The sequence below is a fragment of the Phasianus colchicus genome, chromosome 6 (genome assembly GCF_987193195.1).
Source record: "Phasianus colchicus chromosome 6, bPhaCol1.hap1.1, whole genome shotgun sequence".
In the NCBI taxonomy this organism is placed as follows: domain Eukaryota; kingdom Metazoa; phylum Chordata; class Aves; order Galliformes; family Phasianidae; genus Phasianus; species Phasianus colchicus.
In genome coordinates, this window is record NC_143441.1 from 29,563,245 (window position 1) to 29,581,436 (window position 18,192).

General features: G+C 41.5%; 1 protein-coding gene across 7 annotated transcripts in view; it reads right to left on the reverse strand.

Moving 5' to 3' along the window:
• Positions 1 to 1,687: 1,687 nt before the first annotated feature.
• The window catches only part of DYNC1I1 (dynein cytoplasmic 1 intermediate chain 1), a 180,871-nt gene continuing 164,366 nt past the window's right edge, over positions 1,688 to 18,192 (reverse strand). For all 7 annotated transcript variants that reach the window (XM_090142776.1, XM_090142777.1, XM_090142775.1 and 4 more), the window contains one exon: positions 1,688 to 2,592. In XM_090142776.1, coding sequence (XP_089998902.1) covers positions 2,482 to 2,592 — 111 coding nt within the window. In that variant the 3' untranslated portion in view covers positions 1,688 to 2,481. The remainder of the gene's footprint in view (positions 2,593 to 18,192) is intronic.

Sequence of the window (18,192 nt, forward strand, 5' to 3'; positions counted from 1 at the left end):
TTTGTGTGCCCAGCAGGAGCTGAGGGATTTTCTGCCTGTGTCACTGAGGAAGGGGGTTGGTTTAAGTTACTTAAGACCGACAGTGGAGATGCTTTCATGACCATATATACCACAGAATTCTTAAATAACTTGAGCAGGTTTCTCTAAACCTGCTAAAAATAGGGTACCTGACAAACTGCTCTGCATCTGACTTAGGAGGAGACAGGCCACCTGGGCCACCTCTGCTGTGCACTGGGTGATGGCTGAGCACAGCGCCATTCCCGAGCGTGGTGTGCTACTCAGTGCCTCTGCCGCACACGAGTGGCAACACCAGCACTGCTGTGACACTCAGGCCTTGGATGCTTCTCATGCTCAAGGTTGTCCAAGCTTCTGCTGCATGTGCTGTCAGCCCTTCGGGGCTTTGCTCTGTGCAAATGTGCAGTGCTTCTGAGGTGCTTCTTAAGGCCACTTGATGAGCTAAGAACGCACAGAGGCAGTGTGGGCAGTGTGCACTTCATAGAATCATGGGATTGGAAGGAACCAAAAGAGATCATCGAGTCCAACCCCCTGCTCATACACGTACCCTATGATAGGTCGCACAGGTAGGCATCCAGATGGGTCTTGAATATCTCCATAGAAGGGGACTCCACAGCCGCTCTATGGACAGCCTGTTCCAGTGCTCCATCACCCTTACCATAAGGAAGTTCTTCTGCATGTTAGTACAGAACTGCCCCTCACTTTGATTCAAAAAACTGAAGGTAATGTGGAAACAACGAAAGCAAATTTGCTGCTATCATTGCACTGCTTACAGTGAACAGGAAACAGACCATGGTTGAGCCCTTTCCCACTGCACCCGTTTTGGGTACACACACTTGGGTGTGGGTTTACTGTGCGAGGGTGATGGGTTTACTCTGTGAGAGTGATGGGCAGAGTGCCTTTGGCCTGTAACAGGCTCTGATGGACACATGCATGCGTGTGTGTGTGCCCCCAGACTCTGATAGCCGAAGCCACTGTGCACTCAGGTCCTGTGTCTGCAGGCATAGGGATGTGACATCCCCCTGTGAGGAACCCAGCCCATGGTTCAGAATGTGACTGGCCCTAGATGGCATTAGCCAATATAGTCTCGACCTTAACTGCATGGAGATGTGCTTCCATGGGAACACACAGAATCGTTACTGCCTGATTTCCAGTGCTTCCTGCTGTCATGGCTCACCTGTCTGCCCAGGGGACGCTGAGACCCAGTCACACACAGGTGTCACTGCAGTGCTGTGCTGCCAACAGCCTGCCCCATCCCTCAGCCTGTGCCCTGCTGCCTTGTGCTCCAGCCATGAATTTCTTGTAAAGGAGAATGTTCCCTTGTCTCCTACCCAGACCTGAGTCAAGACAGCTGGAGAAGACCTTTTTTCCTTATTCCTTTATCTTCTCGTTCACACAGCAGTGCTGTGCTGTGTGCAGGTAACCATGCACCATAGGGGTAGGGAGGAGACCAAACCTAGAAGCTGGCATGGATTAATTTATTCTGTAACAGCTGCAGAGAATCCGCTGCAGCAAGGCCATAGCTGGCCAGCCCTGCACTTCAGTGTGCTCACACAGCAGCTGCAGTAGTGCTCTGCAAGCCGGCAAAGCCCCATTTCCCAGTGCCCAGTAATGAATGTGCTGAGCGCTGCTGGCAGGGAAGGATTAACCACACTGCGACAGAACTGGCTGGATACATTTTATTGGCAACACTAGTGTCATACTCGGGAACCACAACCCTTTGTCAGACTGTTAGTGTTAACTTGCATGACAAGTATCAGTGACCAACTGTATTTGAAATATTGTTAAAGTGCCTAGAAATAATGGGCATCTTAAAAAAAGGAAAGGAAACGCACTCCATCCACTCAAACCAACCTTTATAGATCTTACATCTTAAGCACAACTGATGTACTGTAATTGTTACGCGGACTTTAATGTAACCTCTACAGCAGCACACAGACAATGCAGTTCTCTCATTATGCACATGCTTTAGGATCGTTTATTTTAATGCTTTCAAATAAATATGTTCCATGCAGCACACCGCAATAAATAAGGAGCAGCAACTTTCGTATAGTACATCCATTCATAATGTAAGTCACCATGTGAAACACCACATCTAAAGCCTTTGGCCCAGTCCCATACAGTGAAGCACACCACATCTGCACATAATCATATCTGGCTTCATATGGATTTAATAGGACTACGCCAGAAGGGCAATGTGAGCACAAGTTTAACCAGGGGTTCCTACCCATTAAATACAGCTACTAAGTAGTTAAAAGGCAACAACTAAACCCATAAAGGGTTGATTTGTCTTTTCTTTCTTACTTTTCAGACAGAAATATAAAGTACGAAAATGCTCTGGATTTTTTCAGCCCCGTGTAAAGCCGTGTGATTAATATGGAATGCTCTGAGCAATACTGGCACGCACGCTGGCATCGGCAGCCACAGCACGACGGGCTCGGCAGGGAAGGCCGCTCCTCCTCTTCTCTATGCCGCCAGCTCCACCGCCCCCTCCTCCTCACTGTCGGCCCGGTTGGCACGGATCTCCACCAGGGTCCGAGCGAAGCGCGTCCATTCGTCGTTGTGCGGGACCGCCAGCTGCGGAGAGACAGGACAGGGATGACAGCCCCGGGCCGAGGCACGGCTCCTGCCACAGCCCATGGCCATCCATGTCAGCCTGCAGTGCTGCCCCATCCCGGCACAACGCCACCGTTCTCCACCCAGCTCCGGCGGCAGAGAGAAAAGCTCATCTCTCTGCAGGATTCTGGGGAGAAGTTCTTTGCTTAAGCATTGTTGCAGAGGCCTTTTGTTAATCTTTCTGATTTTCCAAACTACGACAAGCTCGATCTCTATGACACATGCACGTGTGTTTCACTGCACACACGTGGCCAAGAGTAATTGTTTGCAGGACCGAGGTCAGTGGGTACAAGGTAACAGTGCTTTTACAACGTTGTACTGAAACCATGTTCCTGAAGTTCATTAAAGCTCTTAGTAAAATAAATATATTCTGTTATCTTAGTTACCCTCCTCTATGTTAAGGAATTTACCATGAGGAAACATGCACTATAAGGGGAATGTTAAACCAACTGGAGACTGCCCTGCCGGCATCTGTTTTGAAATTGACTTGTAAGATCCGTTTCCATTCAATAGCACTGATGTTTCTGGTGAAGAGCTCTTGAACATCAGGCTTCAAGAGGAGCCTGTAACCCACAGCAGAACTTCGTGATAAAACGCAGTGGTGATATGGCAAAATAGTGGTCATTTCTAGCTGGATCCAACACTGCAATTTCTGGAAGACAACGCAAACTGAGATGGTCCAAACTGGAACACAAGCAAGTCGTCCTCACTCCCTTCCTTCCCTACAGCAGTCCATATGGCTGGAGACTGAGCAAAAGTGATTTTCACAAACAGGGAAGCCCAATTTGGGCAAGAACTTGCATAAAAGCCTAACGTTAACCCTGTGTGTACACTGTTGCAAGTTCAGAGTTGATTGCATGGATGGGTATTTGCAATACCTCCTTATATCTCAATGAAGTCAATGAGATTTTCAACTACTATGCATCTAGTTTTGCCTCTGCAGCCAATATTCCAGGCAATGATCTAGCATATGTTTTAAAGTTTCCCACATAGAGGGCATATACCAATGACTCAGCCATGTTATATGAAGGGCTGGCATACAGTAGCTTTGTTTTGCCTACTGAAATACTGAATATAGTACAGCTCAATATTTACTGAGGTTGCAGACCAAAAAAACACCACCTGTGTGAAAGCTACCAGCCCTCAATATGCCTCCATCTTCCACTTCTGCATTTTTCTCTTTGACTTTTGGAATGGAGACCAGAGTTCCAGGAGCAAACCATGGGAGCCAGCCCAGTCCCCTTCACACACACACAGATATGGATCTGCTGTGGTCTTCAGTTGAAAGAAAGCTCTGTTCTTTGAAGAACATTCAGCAGAAGGAAACATTAACATCAAGATGAAGGTCACTTCACCAACACACAAGCGCCCATAGCAAAGGTTTGGTCACACACACGCCTACACAAACGCCTGCAGAGTAAGCTGAGAGACAATGCAAAGATCCTTCCATTACAGATGAAGCCAAAGCCATCTGTGCATCACATTCTATGTTACCGTTGCTGGTGTTCTAAAAGACTTTCTTTCTCATGATGTGCATAGCACTATCATTTGTCAAACTGAATGAAAACATTAAATAAGCCTCAGTTATGTCAAGTAGTGAAATCGTTAAAGTGGAACGATATATTAGGCAAAAGATTCTGTGAATTTAATAAAGCCTCATTTCTTGTTGTCTTTTTAAATCCCAAATGGCTTTACATTGTATTAAGTGGCTCAAGATGATAATACATCAAAAGAAAAAAAAAAAGCAATGTATTTATTACATTGCGATAATTTAATTCCCTTTACACCACAGCACGGCCACAGACAAATAAATCAAAGCCCAAATGACAACAAACTGAAAACTGAACATCCTCCCTGCAAACGTAGATATGCAGTATGGCTAACTAACAGCTTCAGAAGGGCTCAGGCCTTTTTTAATGCTTCAAATCACAAAACAGTAATTTAAGTGAAGACCGTTAGCACACAGATGAAAACATTCAGGGTCCACATGCAATCTAATTACTTAAATCTTTGGGTTTTTTTTACCTTATTTAATCTCACACATTGCATCATGCCTTCAACAAAGGGAGAGTTCTACTAATAGTCTGGTAGTAGAACAAACCTCTCTAATCTAAATCCCTCAGGGATGCAGTCAAGTCAAGGGAAAACAACTTTTATTCTTCTTTCTATGAAGTCCCTAATGCTGAACCACACAAGTTATAAGACAAAAGACCACAAACAAAAATGAAAGCATCCACAAACTCCAAATTCTTGTATGAATTAATGCTCCCAGTCATTGTCAATTAAAGTTCCTTCAGCCGGCATACTCACACTGATAACTGCTGAAGGCTCGTGTCCCTCCGTGGGCCAAACTCTCCATTTCAGCTTTCCTGATGCAGTGGTTGTACTGCAAATCCCAGGGCAAGGGTGGAAGAAAATAAATGTGTAGGAGAAGGGTAGGGACTTAGAGCTGTTTAGGTATTTCTTACTCATACGGCATTTCTCTGTCCACTTTCAGTTACTCCAAAGCAGCATGTGTTGAGTTCCAGCAGTCATAATCACTACACAGAGCGGAAATATTCACCAAAGCATAAGGTAATATAATAACTTATATTAACATTTGGGTCATAAGGTTATTTGAATGAACTGACACCATGCTATGGAGCAGAACAAGAAAATAAATGTTATTAAGTGTTCTGCTTTGATCCCTGCACAAGGGAACGTAAGCGCTACCTGCAGCTAATTAATTAACTGAATTACTCACACCGCTTTAGCTTAAATACCACAGTGTATTTAGGTTGCATCAGATAGCAATTCTAATGAGGAAAACCAGTATTACCAAAGCAATGTGGTGACTTAAGCCAAACTTTGTCTGTTCAGATGTTAGGAGTTGTTTGGTCTTCTATCCAGCTTTTAAAATATCAGAAGAGTTCAGGCTGCAAGTGTGACTACAAGTTTATGCATCCACACAAACCTGCTCCTGCTTGTGCAGAAGTTACGTGTGCTCAGCTGGACACAGGTAATGCAAGAAAACATTTTAGCAAGATGCTAAAATGCTGATTCATTTTTTATAGGGTGAAGCTACTTAACTTGGGACAACTGAGGTTCTTTCATTTCTCAACAATCAGCATTTTCTTTCTATCACTCTAACCTTGTGAGAACCCTCTCCTCATTTAAAATCCATGGAATATCTTCCAAAAGCACTTCTATCTATAAAATGAATATCTGTAACAGTTTGATAAATGATCAGTAACCTATAACATACTAAGCATCATACACACATAACATTTTATCATTTCAACTAGTTCACAAACTGCTTCTCGATGATATTCAAAAGCTGATTTATGTCATGCAAACTCTCAGAGTTAATTTGTCCACCACCACCATTACTATGATTTTGGTGAGAAAAAGTGTCAGTAAAGCTTCTGATGGAACGGAGCAGCACAAACACCACTGCTGAAAAGGAAGCACTCCCTGGGCAGCACCTCCCAGCCAGCAACCTGAGACTCCCATGCAAAGGGAGCTCAGTGCAGCCCCTCGCACTGCACACAAGGACCAGAACGCAGCAGCCACAGCTACTGCCAAATACTGGAGTGGTGGACTGGCAATTTCAGCAAGCTCAGGCTGCGTTCCAGACAGTAACACCAAGTAGATTCCTAACTATTCTTGTAGCGTGCTACAGTTACCAGGTTATCTTATTAGGGACAAATAACATCGTACCCACGTGAACCTTACCCAGCTTGTGCTTCCCTGGGTCTGCCACACGCACAGAAACTATAGGAAGGCAACCACTGACTGGACAGAATGGAATACAAAGTGCTTAGAAAGTGAGATGATGGGATGCACTGACATAAGGCTTATATGAATATACAAGGAGATCTCCCCATTCTCATTTGTCTCCTTCCCAACAGCCAAAGGTGGCTGCATTCTGGTAAGTCAGAAGCCTCTGGTCTCTGGTATTAATCTCAACCTCTTCAATTTTGGTGATAATGTGTTGAGCTGACGGGATTTATCTGGTTGGGTTGCACAGGCCAGTTACAGAAGGTTGATTTTTTCTTTTCACCTCTCCAGAGCCACAGAGTTACAGCAGACTTAGAACAACAATGCTTAGAAGCAACTGTGTACAGTTTTGGGCACCACAATACGAGGACATAAAACCTTATAGTAAAGATCATCTAAAGGAAGTTATGAAGATTGAGCAGGGTCTAGGCAAGCAAGGCATATGAAGAGAGACTGAGGTGTCTTGGTTTGTTCAGCTCAGAGGAGAAGAGGCTGAGGAGAGGCCTCATGGGAGCCTGCAGCTCCTCACAGGGAGCGGAGGGGCAGGAGCCTTTGGATATATGAAACTTCTAAGGCCATTCTGTGCTACCTGAGCTCCAGCCGCGCACATCGCTTACCTGCTAGATCTCCAGCCCTGAATCACAAACGTGCTCTCCTTGACGCTAGTACTGACCAAGAAGATGGCATATATGCATTCTGATAAGAGAATATGGGAGTTCTCTCTCTTCCTGAGGCTCCCAAGGCAAGCTAGTCACAGGTAGCAGCACAAACAGGGGTTTCACCAGAAACAGCCTTCTCCAGCTTCTTGTCAAGGCAGAGGTATCCTCAGAGTGCAGAGCTTCCAATCCATACACCAGACATCATCCAAACACGAGCTTTATGTCCCTGTGTTTCTACAGAAACCATGCTTTTAGGAACTTCCCTGAACATTACTACCCTTAAAATCTTAATGCAGAACTCAGGGAAGGGTTATTTGTGCTTAAGAAGAGACACCTGTCAACACTGCCAGCTGTGCTTGCTAGTACTAGGTTCCCCAGGCAAGCAGAAAAACAACAGAAAAACAGTGCCTGAAGACACAAATCAGCATAAATTTAATTTCATTTTCAGATCATTAAACACTTTCTTGTAACATCTCTTATAATTTATGTCTATTAAAAAAAAAAATCTTTTCTAGACCAACCAAAAAAACATCCAACCCTGAATATCCAGGAAGTTGAAATAAGATACTGCACCATATTTCAAGTTTTTCAGTGCACTCCCCTCCTATCCATCTTTTTTATTGCTGAAAGTGTTTCAGCTCAATTTGTCCAAATCTCTGTATAGCTTCAGTTTCCCTGAAAAACCACTTTCCAGGGCATGAATTATTCATTGAGGATATTTCACTTTATTCCTGGCTCAGTGCATTTCCTGGAGCCTCTAAATCTATGGGATGGGAATGGACAACTCTTTCTGCCTTCATCCCTCCATGCTCTTGTCCAGCACCACTGTTCTGCGAGGGCTGCGGACCCTCCTGAGAAGGAGAAAATGCAACAGCAATTTCAAGGGCAGCAGCCTCACTTTGGAGAAGCCAGCTTCCCAAACTCTCAAAGGGAACACAGTAGTCCATATTCAACCTATTGTATTTCTTTTTAATGACTGTACCTCATGGTCAATTTAGCTGTCATTGTGATACCGGTTCACAAACTGCAGTGCTGATTACCGGTGAAAGTATTGTGCAATCCAGAGCGCTAGGTTAATAATTACATTTTTTTCACCTTTACCTGGAGTTCTGATAGCTCAAAGGAAAAATAGCAGTGGAAGACCTTTCTCAACATTGTCTCTGACTCCTGGGTTAATTTGGAGGAGTGCATTTTTCCAACCCAAACGATCTATAATCACCTCTAACACACACGTTTCATGAACACAGGTGTAAAAGGAGAATCTGAAAATGAACCGTTACACCACGGCTCGGAGCAATCTGCCAAATGTATGTGGTCTGCAGCCACACACTGTTTTCAATTAGACGTTTGCAGACGAGCCTGCACGGTGGTCCAAGCAACACTTCAAGGGTGATAGAGGCTCCCAAGTCAAAAATCTGTGACCCATTCCAACGATTTATATAAGTACAGTGCTTTATTTTCTTGGTTTTGCATACAGAAAACCCTATTCTGACCTAAGTTACGTGACGGGTTTTTATAGCTAGTCACCATGCTCCTAGAGATCAGGAGCTTTCTGATTAATATGTATCCTTCATTCAGTGCATTCATGCTTTCTGCTCTCTGGAGGTAAAGGCTGGCCTTACACAGAATCCTATTCACTCGTCTCCTCTTTGGCAGAGCTGCACGAGCAAGAAAATCTTATGTTAAACGAGGAGAACAAAAACTATATGAAAATTAATGCTCCTCTCATCTCTGAAATGTTCTGTTGCTATTATATTTTTTGACAAAGGCTGTTTAATCACTCTTTGAAGAGCTAGCTAATTAAAACATGAGAATATTGAGTTTGTGAAAAACAGCAAGTTTTCTAGCGAGTAAATTAATTTTAATGACTGAAATCTTAAAATTCACACTAATTTATCTCTGTGTGTGGCTTATCACCATTTTTATATTCTTTCAATTTAATAGCGTCATCAAATAAATGCAGCTTCAGGAGAATATCATTTTTGCCATTTTCCCTAGCAGAATTTTGTCAGCCTGTATCATCCATATCACCCTCTAAAATTACACTGGATTGAAAAGAAATCTTGCAAATACTTTATGCAGTGGATTAACAATGCCTGAATGTATTTATGACACTGTAGGTAAAAATGTTTGTATGATGGTAAAATACAATTACTGCAATAGTTGTAGCTCAGTCTTTTCTGCAAAGCAGGACAGATGATCAGTGTAATTCTCTGGGTAAAAATAAGGACCTGCAGGATGAGGATCATAATGCGTACAGATCAGAAATGGGAATAGCAGTTCTCCTTTAAACACGTGATCTAATCTTCCAGTGTTCAACAGATGTTTTATCACTGACACCGAGGTGAAAACAGATATACAGATGTAAATGTGAAGTACCTTGATAGGCACACACACAAAGTCGGCAGGCACGCACCTATTCTGGCCCTGCTCTTGGCCCACAGAATCCATTCCAGAATGTCTCTGACATTTTTCTCAATCTATATGGATTTCTTTTTTCCTGAAAAAGCCTATATTTTTCCAGGCAACACCCTATGCCACACACATGGATGGAAACAAAGTGGGAGGTAATGCGCAAGGAAATGGCCACCAAAGTAACCAAGAGCACCCTTTCCACATAACTATGGTACCACTGTATTTAACTCTTGGGAGAGCCGAGCATCACCGTTAACAATGGATGAAACCACTGGCAGGAACTCAAACCCCACATACTGCATGCAGATGATTTTAATAAGATACAGTGTTTAGACCACAAAGGATACACTCCAGAGTAGCTCTCTATATATTTGTTTACTTAATTGAAGGGGTGGAATCCCATAGGCAGCCTAAATACTGCATTTATTCTATGCACAGCAGTCAGTCTAGTGTCACAGACACAGTATACACCAAGCTTCTATGGAGTTAATTACTTAGCCCTCATCTAGATTAATGTCTGTTGTGATTTATTTCTTTGCAATTCACCATAGTCTGATTTAACTAGCACTGCCACAGTAAAAAGACAAAATATTAGTTTATATGAAAAAAAGCTTAATTTCTAACAGAAACAGAACAGATTTTCAGCAAAATTCAAGTTTTCCTTCCAAGGGGAACAGCAGCTGCTAAATTGTTACATATTTAATGGTAAACTCTGTTTTGAATACAAAACAAACAACGGTGTTATTTTAATAACTTACATGTAATGAGAAAAGATGCACTGCCTAAAGTTTCTGCATACGAATTCAAGTGTTTGAATGTCTATTAATTCTTCTCTAAAGTCAGTCCTCTTTGTCTCTAGCAGTCATCTTGATGCCAGGCTATCGGGAGAACAGACTAAAATGTAGTCTGTAAATTATACATACATGACACACAAATGCATGTTAACAGAACATTATGACTGCAGACTCTTAACACTTCAAAGATAGGAAATGTCAAGAGTTAGGGTTGACTCCCTTGATTTAAGCATGTTATTCATTTTGCTTTATGACACTGTCTTTAATCTTTATCCAAAAAAAAAAAAAAAAAAAAAAAAAGTTTTTTTAAAAAAAACAACCCACAGAACTTGTGCTGGAAGCAAACAGCAATTTCAGAAAATTTCAGCCTGAAGGATTAGAACTTGATAGGGCTTATGAAAAAGAAAGCAAGAAAGTGGAAAGTATCTTTAATTGTAGACAACACTACATTTCAGCCTGTAATATCAGAGTTGGCTCAGACTCTCCCAAACTAACTAGAAAGACTGATATCCAAACAATCAAACAGATTTTTCTCCCCTCAATTAGTGTATCAACATGCTGCATTTGGTATTGACTACAGAAGACAAAACATTGAGTAACCACAAGATTCTTGAAAGAGATGACAAAGGTGAAATTTCAGCTGCTTTTGTTTCCCTACATCACCTCGTAGTTTTAAAATAAGAAACTTTAAACTCTCAGTTTATAGACTATTCTTAAGAATTTACATGTCATACTTCAGCACCTTTCCCAGGCATTTTGTGGTGGTCCTCTTCTACGGATCTCCTTGTGATATTTCCAATGGCAGCAACTACTGACCTCTTTAGATCCTTGGAAATAAGAGAGATCTAGCATAGTTCAATAGCTACAAGAGAAGAAAGAGCATCTGCTGTGCTTCAGAAAAGCTAACCGCTTTTCTATGAAAGGGGCGGTGTCCTATGCAGCAATAATATTCAGAGTTAAGAGAAGGAGGAACACATCCCATCATTCATCTCCCATAAGGATCCTAGTCTTGAGATATGGAAGTCAGAGAAAAGTCATGGAAAACTCCTGTAATTTTTTTTGGCCTGAGTTTTGAATTAAGTGATCACATAATTCCTGCTCTACCAAAGTATATTACCTTGGGTTAGAAGAGACCAGAACTATATTATTCCTACTGACTAGATAAGGGGACCTCATTTTCAAGAAGGGAAAAAAAAAGAAGATCCAAGAGACTACAAGACAGTTAGTCTCACCTCTGTCCCTGGCCAGATCATGGAGCAGCTCCTCCTGAAGGACCTACTAATGCGCATCGAAAATAAAGATGAGGTGACTGGTGGTAACCAACATGGCTTCAGCAAGGGCAAATAACGACTCACAGACTTGGTGGCCTTTTATGATTTACAGTATCAGTGGATAAAGGAAGAGCAACTTATATCATCTACCTGGACTTGTGCAAAGCATTTGGCACTGTCCAGCACAACATCCTAGTCGCCAAATTGGAGAAAAATGTATTTGATGGGCTTGCAGCCCAGAAGGCCAACCGTATCCTGGGTTACATGAAGTGAAGCACGAGCAGCACGTCAAGGGAAGGGATTCTGCTCCTCCACTCTGCTCTCATGAAACCCCACCTGGAGTACTGTGTTCAGTTCTGGGGCCCCCAGCACAAGAAGGACATGGAGCTGCTGGAGCAGGTCCAGAGGAGGGCAACAAAGATAATCAGAGGGCTGGAGCACCTCCCCTAGGGGTCAGGCTGAGAGAGCTGGGGCTCTTCCCTGGAAAAGAGAATGGTACGGGGTGACCTGATAGTGGCCTTCCAGTACCTGAAGGGGGCCTACAGAAAAGCTGGGGAGGGACTTTTCATAAGGGCATCTAGTGACAGGGTGAGGGGAAATGGCTTTAAACTGGAAGAGGGTAGATTTAGAGTAGATATTAGGAAGAAATTCTTTAGTGTGAGGGTGGTGAGACACTGGAACAGGTTGCCCAGTGAGGTTGTGGATGCCCCCTCCCTGGAAGCATTCAAGGCCAGGCTGGATGGGGCTTTGAGCAACCTGGTCTAGAGAGAGGTGTCCCTGCCTATAGCAGGGAGGTAAGAACCAGATGATCTTAAAGGTCCCTTCCAATCCAAACCATTCTAAGATTCTACGATCTGTTCTTACCACGGCATTCTGTAAGAATGTAAAAATGCCAAATGGTCAAAACTGGAACGTAGAGAGTTTTCAATCTGTTGTTCTTTCCGATATCCACTTTTTTTTTTTTTTTTAAACTGACAACTATATGGATCATTTTTACTTGAACTACAAGAGCTTCAGCCTGTCAGGTTACTGCACTGGTAAAGGTGTCTTCATGGAAGCCCAGATGAATGAAGGAGCACTGCCTCAGAGAGGAAACACTGCAGTGTCTTCAGCTTAGTTTGTTTCCACTGCTTTTTGGCTCCCAGATGGCCAAAGAACTCCCATCAGAAGAGCAGTATGAACTGCTCCTTTTCTTTTGTTACTGTTTGTTTCCACGAGGATTGCTGCTTTCCCTTTTGTTTTGCATGCATTCCATTACCTGCAGAAGCTCATCCATGAAATGGCACTGTTTTTTCTTCATTTCAGACATAACCACTCAAAGATATATTTTACATTGAAATTAAAAACTGCATATGGAATTTTAGCTACTGAATACAATGTATTAGGGAACAGCTTTCCTCACTTGGTATTTTAGTGTAACCATTACCTTCCAAGTCATTAATTATATAGCTTTTCATGTTTTAAACACATACCATTTTGCAAACCATAAAAAAATTAAAGACATAATTAAGGATCCCAAAATGAAATCTGCTATTGGATGTGAATGGTTGAAACCACAGAAAAATCATAAAGAAAATTAATTCTAGAAATGGCTCTTGTTTCATAAGTGTTTAACAACACAATGATAGCACATGCATTTCAATTAAACTTGCAAATTACTGAAGGCAGACTGAGTTTAAACTGAATTTTGCATTTGTTACTTTTTCCCTTCCACACTCCACGTTACTTGAAGCTATGAATATTTTCCAGACTCATATCAGAAAGGGGGTAAGAACTTTTCAGAGAAAATATTACACAAATGACTAACTAGATATTTAAAAATAAACATTCCATGAAACTATTGGCATGCATTTTCTTCAGCTCATTCCCCATCAGTTTTCCAGGGTGCAGGTTCAGAACAAGGCAGAGGAGCTTAAGCATTCGCTGTCTGCACTGCCTCAAGGACATCTACCACAAAAAACCTGGGCCCTGATTATCTTTTCCACTGAGCTTATTCAAAGGTTTTCAGGAGAAGCAATAACTGAGGAGCTACTAGTGAAGCCACCACTAATGTGTAGTGGACAGATTCATACAATCAGATAGATCCTTTTCTTCTTTCTCTTGACCTCTACGCTGTTTTCCAGCAGGAAAATACCTGTAGGAAGATTACATACCACTCTCCCTTCTCCTATTCCTGCAGGCTTTTTGTGCAAAGGGAATGATCTCTTACAGCTTCTCTTCTGCTGCTCTCATCGCTTCGTTATCTGAGTGCCTTCTAATAGTGCATTAAGCTACATGATTAACTACTGTCACATGTGGCTTGTTCTCTCTGATCCTCTCTGCAGGGGGAGAATCTGGGCCTTTGCAAGGGAAAAGGAAACATACGCTGGCTTTAAAAGTAGTGTGCAGATGAATAAAAAGGACTGGAGCCAGATTTTTGTTGGTTAGTTGATTTTAAGCTTTTTACTTCATCTGACAAGGGCTGGAGGAATTCTTATAAAAGATATCTGTACCATATTGGAAATCTATATCTTTTTACCCTGTGAAATCCTTTGAGGAGATAGTAAGATATTATCTTAAGGTACAGACAAAGAATCAATTTAAGTCTTAGGGTGAATATCTAGACCCCTTTTTCCCCTGGATTCACTCATACCTACTTGACCCTATTGTGTAATCAACAAATAAGACAGATGATATCTTTGGCAAAAATCTTGTACTTTCTTCTTTAGTTTTAAGGAGTAATCTTCCAGTACTAAAATGAAGGTGAAACTCCATTCCCATCTATTTACAACTCATTTACTCAATTACTCATTTACAGCAAACCAGAAGAAACGCTGTCTTTACTAAGAACAAGTATACATCAGGCAGGCAAAGTGATCCTGTATGCCAGGTTTGACCTACTGCTAAATCACATAAAAGCACTGCGAAGCTGTCTGTTCCCACTGTCCCTGCTTATTCGGAACTTCATCCTCATGGTAGTTAGAAATATTCTTAATAGACTTAAGACATGGCCAACTTGCAGTTATGTGCTCCAGTGACAGCCTTGCTCTCAGCTTCACACGTTCTCGCTTTCTGGCAGTAATCTCTGGCTCCTAAAAATACATGAACCATACGTATTTCTCCAGGCTCAAACCTCCCCAGATAGTTACACCAAGTTCTTCAGTCTCCTTCTGCAGGCTGGGCTCACCTCCCAGCAGCCCAGACCTACACCTCTCACTGATGGGTATGTTTCAAACGGTCTTTTAAAATACAGGTATTTTTAAAGCAGAGGGGAAACAATGTTGAAGTACTCTTCTGAGTGGCACTGGTTTCATGAAGCTGCTGTGTCAGCCAGCAGGCCACAACAAAGATTTAGAGGGGCAGCAACACACCATGACCTGCAAACGGCAGCAGGGAAAGGGAAGCTAGAGGCCCTAGGCTGGCATGGAGACAAACAGCTGCAGCCCTCATCTGCTGGTCTTGGGTAAGTCAGTTCAGTTACTTCATAGCTCAAATTTCCTCTTGAAAAACACTACCCTAATAGATTGTTAGTAGGGACGTTAAACCCCATTCCAGTCTGCTGTGAAGAAGCTCATTTAAGTACCAAAACAGACTGAAAAAAAAACAAGACAACAGATATCTGTCTTCGTTTCCTATCCAACTAGTAGTAGACTACAGAAATAAGCACACGGTCATGAAGATGAATATATATATGGCTACTCACAGCCATAAATGTATGCATTTATATATTGGGACATAGCCTTTTTTTTTTTACTGCACCAGTATTTAAATGTTTGATTTAAACTTATCAGTACAAACAACATTATTTATCTACAGGAGAAGAAACCAGTGCTTACATAAAGACCTCAAAGCATTCACAGTAACCTAAAGTAATGAATATTGTAATGAGAAACACAAGTATTTAGGGTGATAATGACTGGACTTTGCTCTACTTAGATCGGCTCACCCCCTATGGAGGCTACCAAAGCTTAAAGATTTTATCACCCTAGTAATCAGCAATGGGTAATGGCCTTCATAAAACACAGTAATTAAATTGACTGATTTCAAACTAGTGCATTTTTTTCATTAGGCAGTTCTTATTTAACCTACTTCAAAAATCCCTTTGTGAATACTGGCTATATCAGTCTAAATTCAACTGATGAGGACCAAAGAGCTTGTTCTGTTCAATATTTCAGTTACTATTTCAATAAAAAGCTGGAGTTTCTAATATGCTCTCATTGCCTTTTTCTATGTCATCTCTGTGAGCTTCCAGTTTTAAAAGTCTCTCAAGATTGAACATTATAAAACTAGGGATGGAGGGGAAGCAAATCAAAACCCTGGTTCTCTGTATTTTCCAACAACTCTTAAGAGATTCTGCTTTGTTAAAACATGCTTTTAAAATCCTCTGAGGCCAATGTTGCAGCCTTTATAGCAAAAATATCAACGGTGAAATTCAGGCTCTGCCTCAAAATCTATTTAATCACCCTTTATGCCTGGATTGTGTTTGTTGTTTTAACTATTGTATCTTACTTGATCTTTGTATGCTTTTGAAAAGTAGTTGGTTGTAAGCACAACCCCTTATTATTGCTCAAATTTGCCTTCACGATGTGTACGTGAGCTGCTTCTCCGTGTTCCAAGAATACTTGTAACTCAACACAGATTTTAAAATAAAACATTTTATGTCAAGTCTCAGCTTTGCTTTTGTGGTAAAAACATTTCCTAACTCGATACGCACTCTAGAAGAGCTTTAGAATGGCAAAAGTAAACCTACTGGAAAATCTACCTGGATAAATACATGACAGAAAGCCTAGTTTCATATTTCTCTCTCCAGGCTACAGCAGTTTAACTGCATGAAAGAGACACTGGGTATGTTTCCTGTACGAAATCTATAGCGAAATATCTGAAGATAGGAGTACAAAGTGCCAACCCTTCCCTATTCTAGCAGAAAAATAATTGACTAAATAGCCATTCTGAAATTGTGAGAGTTGGTCATGAATGCGCGTTTCTCTCTGTCTTGAGCCATCAGCATCTCAGAACAGCTGCTGAAGGCAGCTAAAATCAAAGCAAATTATTTTACAAGAATCAACAGGATATTCCTTACGGCACCACTGCATCAGCCTTTTAGGCAGTTGCCAGCTCCTCCTTCACTGGTCATGTCTTTTGAAAATGAGATACGGGACTAACATCCGTTATAGAGCAAATAGGGAAGTGTGCAAACAGCCCTAACGGGGCTTATGGAGACATGAACTGTGAACCTAACAGAGTCAGGTAACGGAGTCAGGTCAATACGATGCCGATTTCACTGCAAGAAACATCAGAGGTGATAACTGTTTGGACAGTCCCACTTAACTGCTTTTTTTGGCAGAACCAGCTTTCCAGGATGGTCCCGGGAAAGACCTTTTTTTTTTATTATTATTTTTCTCCAGTTTCACCAAACTCATCATCCTTTAAAAGCACGACTAAAACTAACCATCTAAAACACCACGGAACAGATGCAAGTTTGTCCTGCAAATAATTTAACAGAATAATGTACAGTAATAAACTCCTGTTGATTACAATTTTAGACTCTCCAATACTGTGCTGAAAACTTTCTTTATATTCTATTACAATCAAATAGTAAATCACTGATTTACTGTTTTTATCTATTCATTCACAAAGCAAACAAAATACAACCTGTAAGAGATTAATGGGAAAAACAAGAAAGAATGGAGGGTGAATAAGAAGCCACTTCTTTCACAATCAAAGGTGCAAATGGTATTCTCAGTAAGCCAGGTAAGCAACAAACATGGTTGTTAGAGAATATTTATGACAGCGGCAACTGTGTAACATCACTGAAGCATGCAAAACGGGAGCAAGCTGTCGAGAAAATATATGTACAAAAGAGACAGTAGTTAGCTCTAACTATCAATCATCCAGACACGTGAATGAATCTACAGTCAGTGGCCCATGTTCTGTTAAAATCAACTTTTACCATACAGAAAACTTGCTGCCCAGAAAATAAGCCAAAAGACCAAATAAGCCAAAATGCATTTTACATACAAGCTCCATAATAGCATCTCAGCTTCTAGAACAGCCAAGGTTTGTATATTTAGATCTGTCAAGAGTAAAGTGCATTAACAGTAACTGGTTACACTCTCTTGTTATTTAGGTTTAAGATCACATCACAGTGAAAGAATTATATTTTTTTGTTGTTCGTTTCGGTTTTTATTTTATAATTCAGTGTCTTTAAATCAGCGGTTACCGATCCACAAGAGCACATCTATATGGACTATTTAAGTCTCCTCTCCCCTGGAAGTGTGTGTATAACTCCCATTAATGCTAATGGGCATAAAGCACACGCATTGAGGAGAAAATAGACCCCTCACTGTGAAAATAAATGTGTTCAGTTATTTTCAGACACGATGCCGAAATCAAACAACTAAAAGTACATACTCTAAGGAGATAACATATATAGCCTAACTGAAAATGTCACCATTATTTTTAACTCCCTGATCATGGACTCTGCCACGGTCTTCATTCTGCCATTTCTTGTGTCGTGAAGACTTTAACCTCGTAACACGTTAAAAAGGGGCCAAATCCTACACAATCAAAGCAAAGCAGCCCTGATTTCAAAGTCCTTGCCTCCACAAATGATGCGAAGTTAAGCTTTGAGTCTTACATTTTCACTTTAGGCCATATGAGGTTTGTTTTACTCTGCATAGGTTA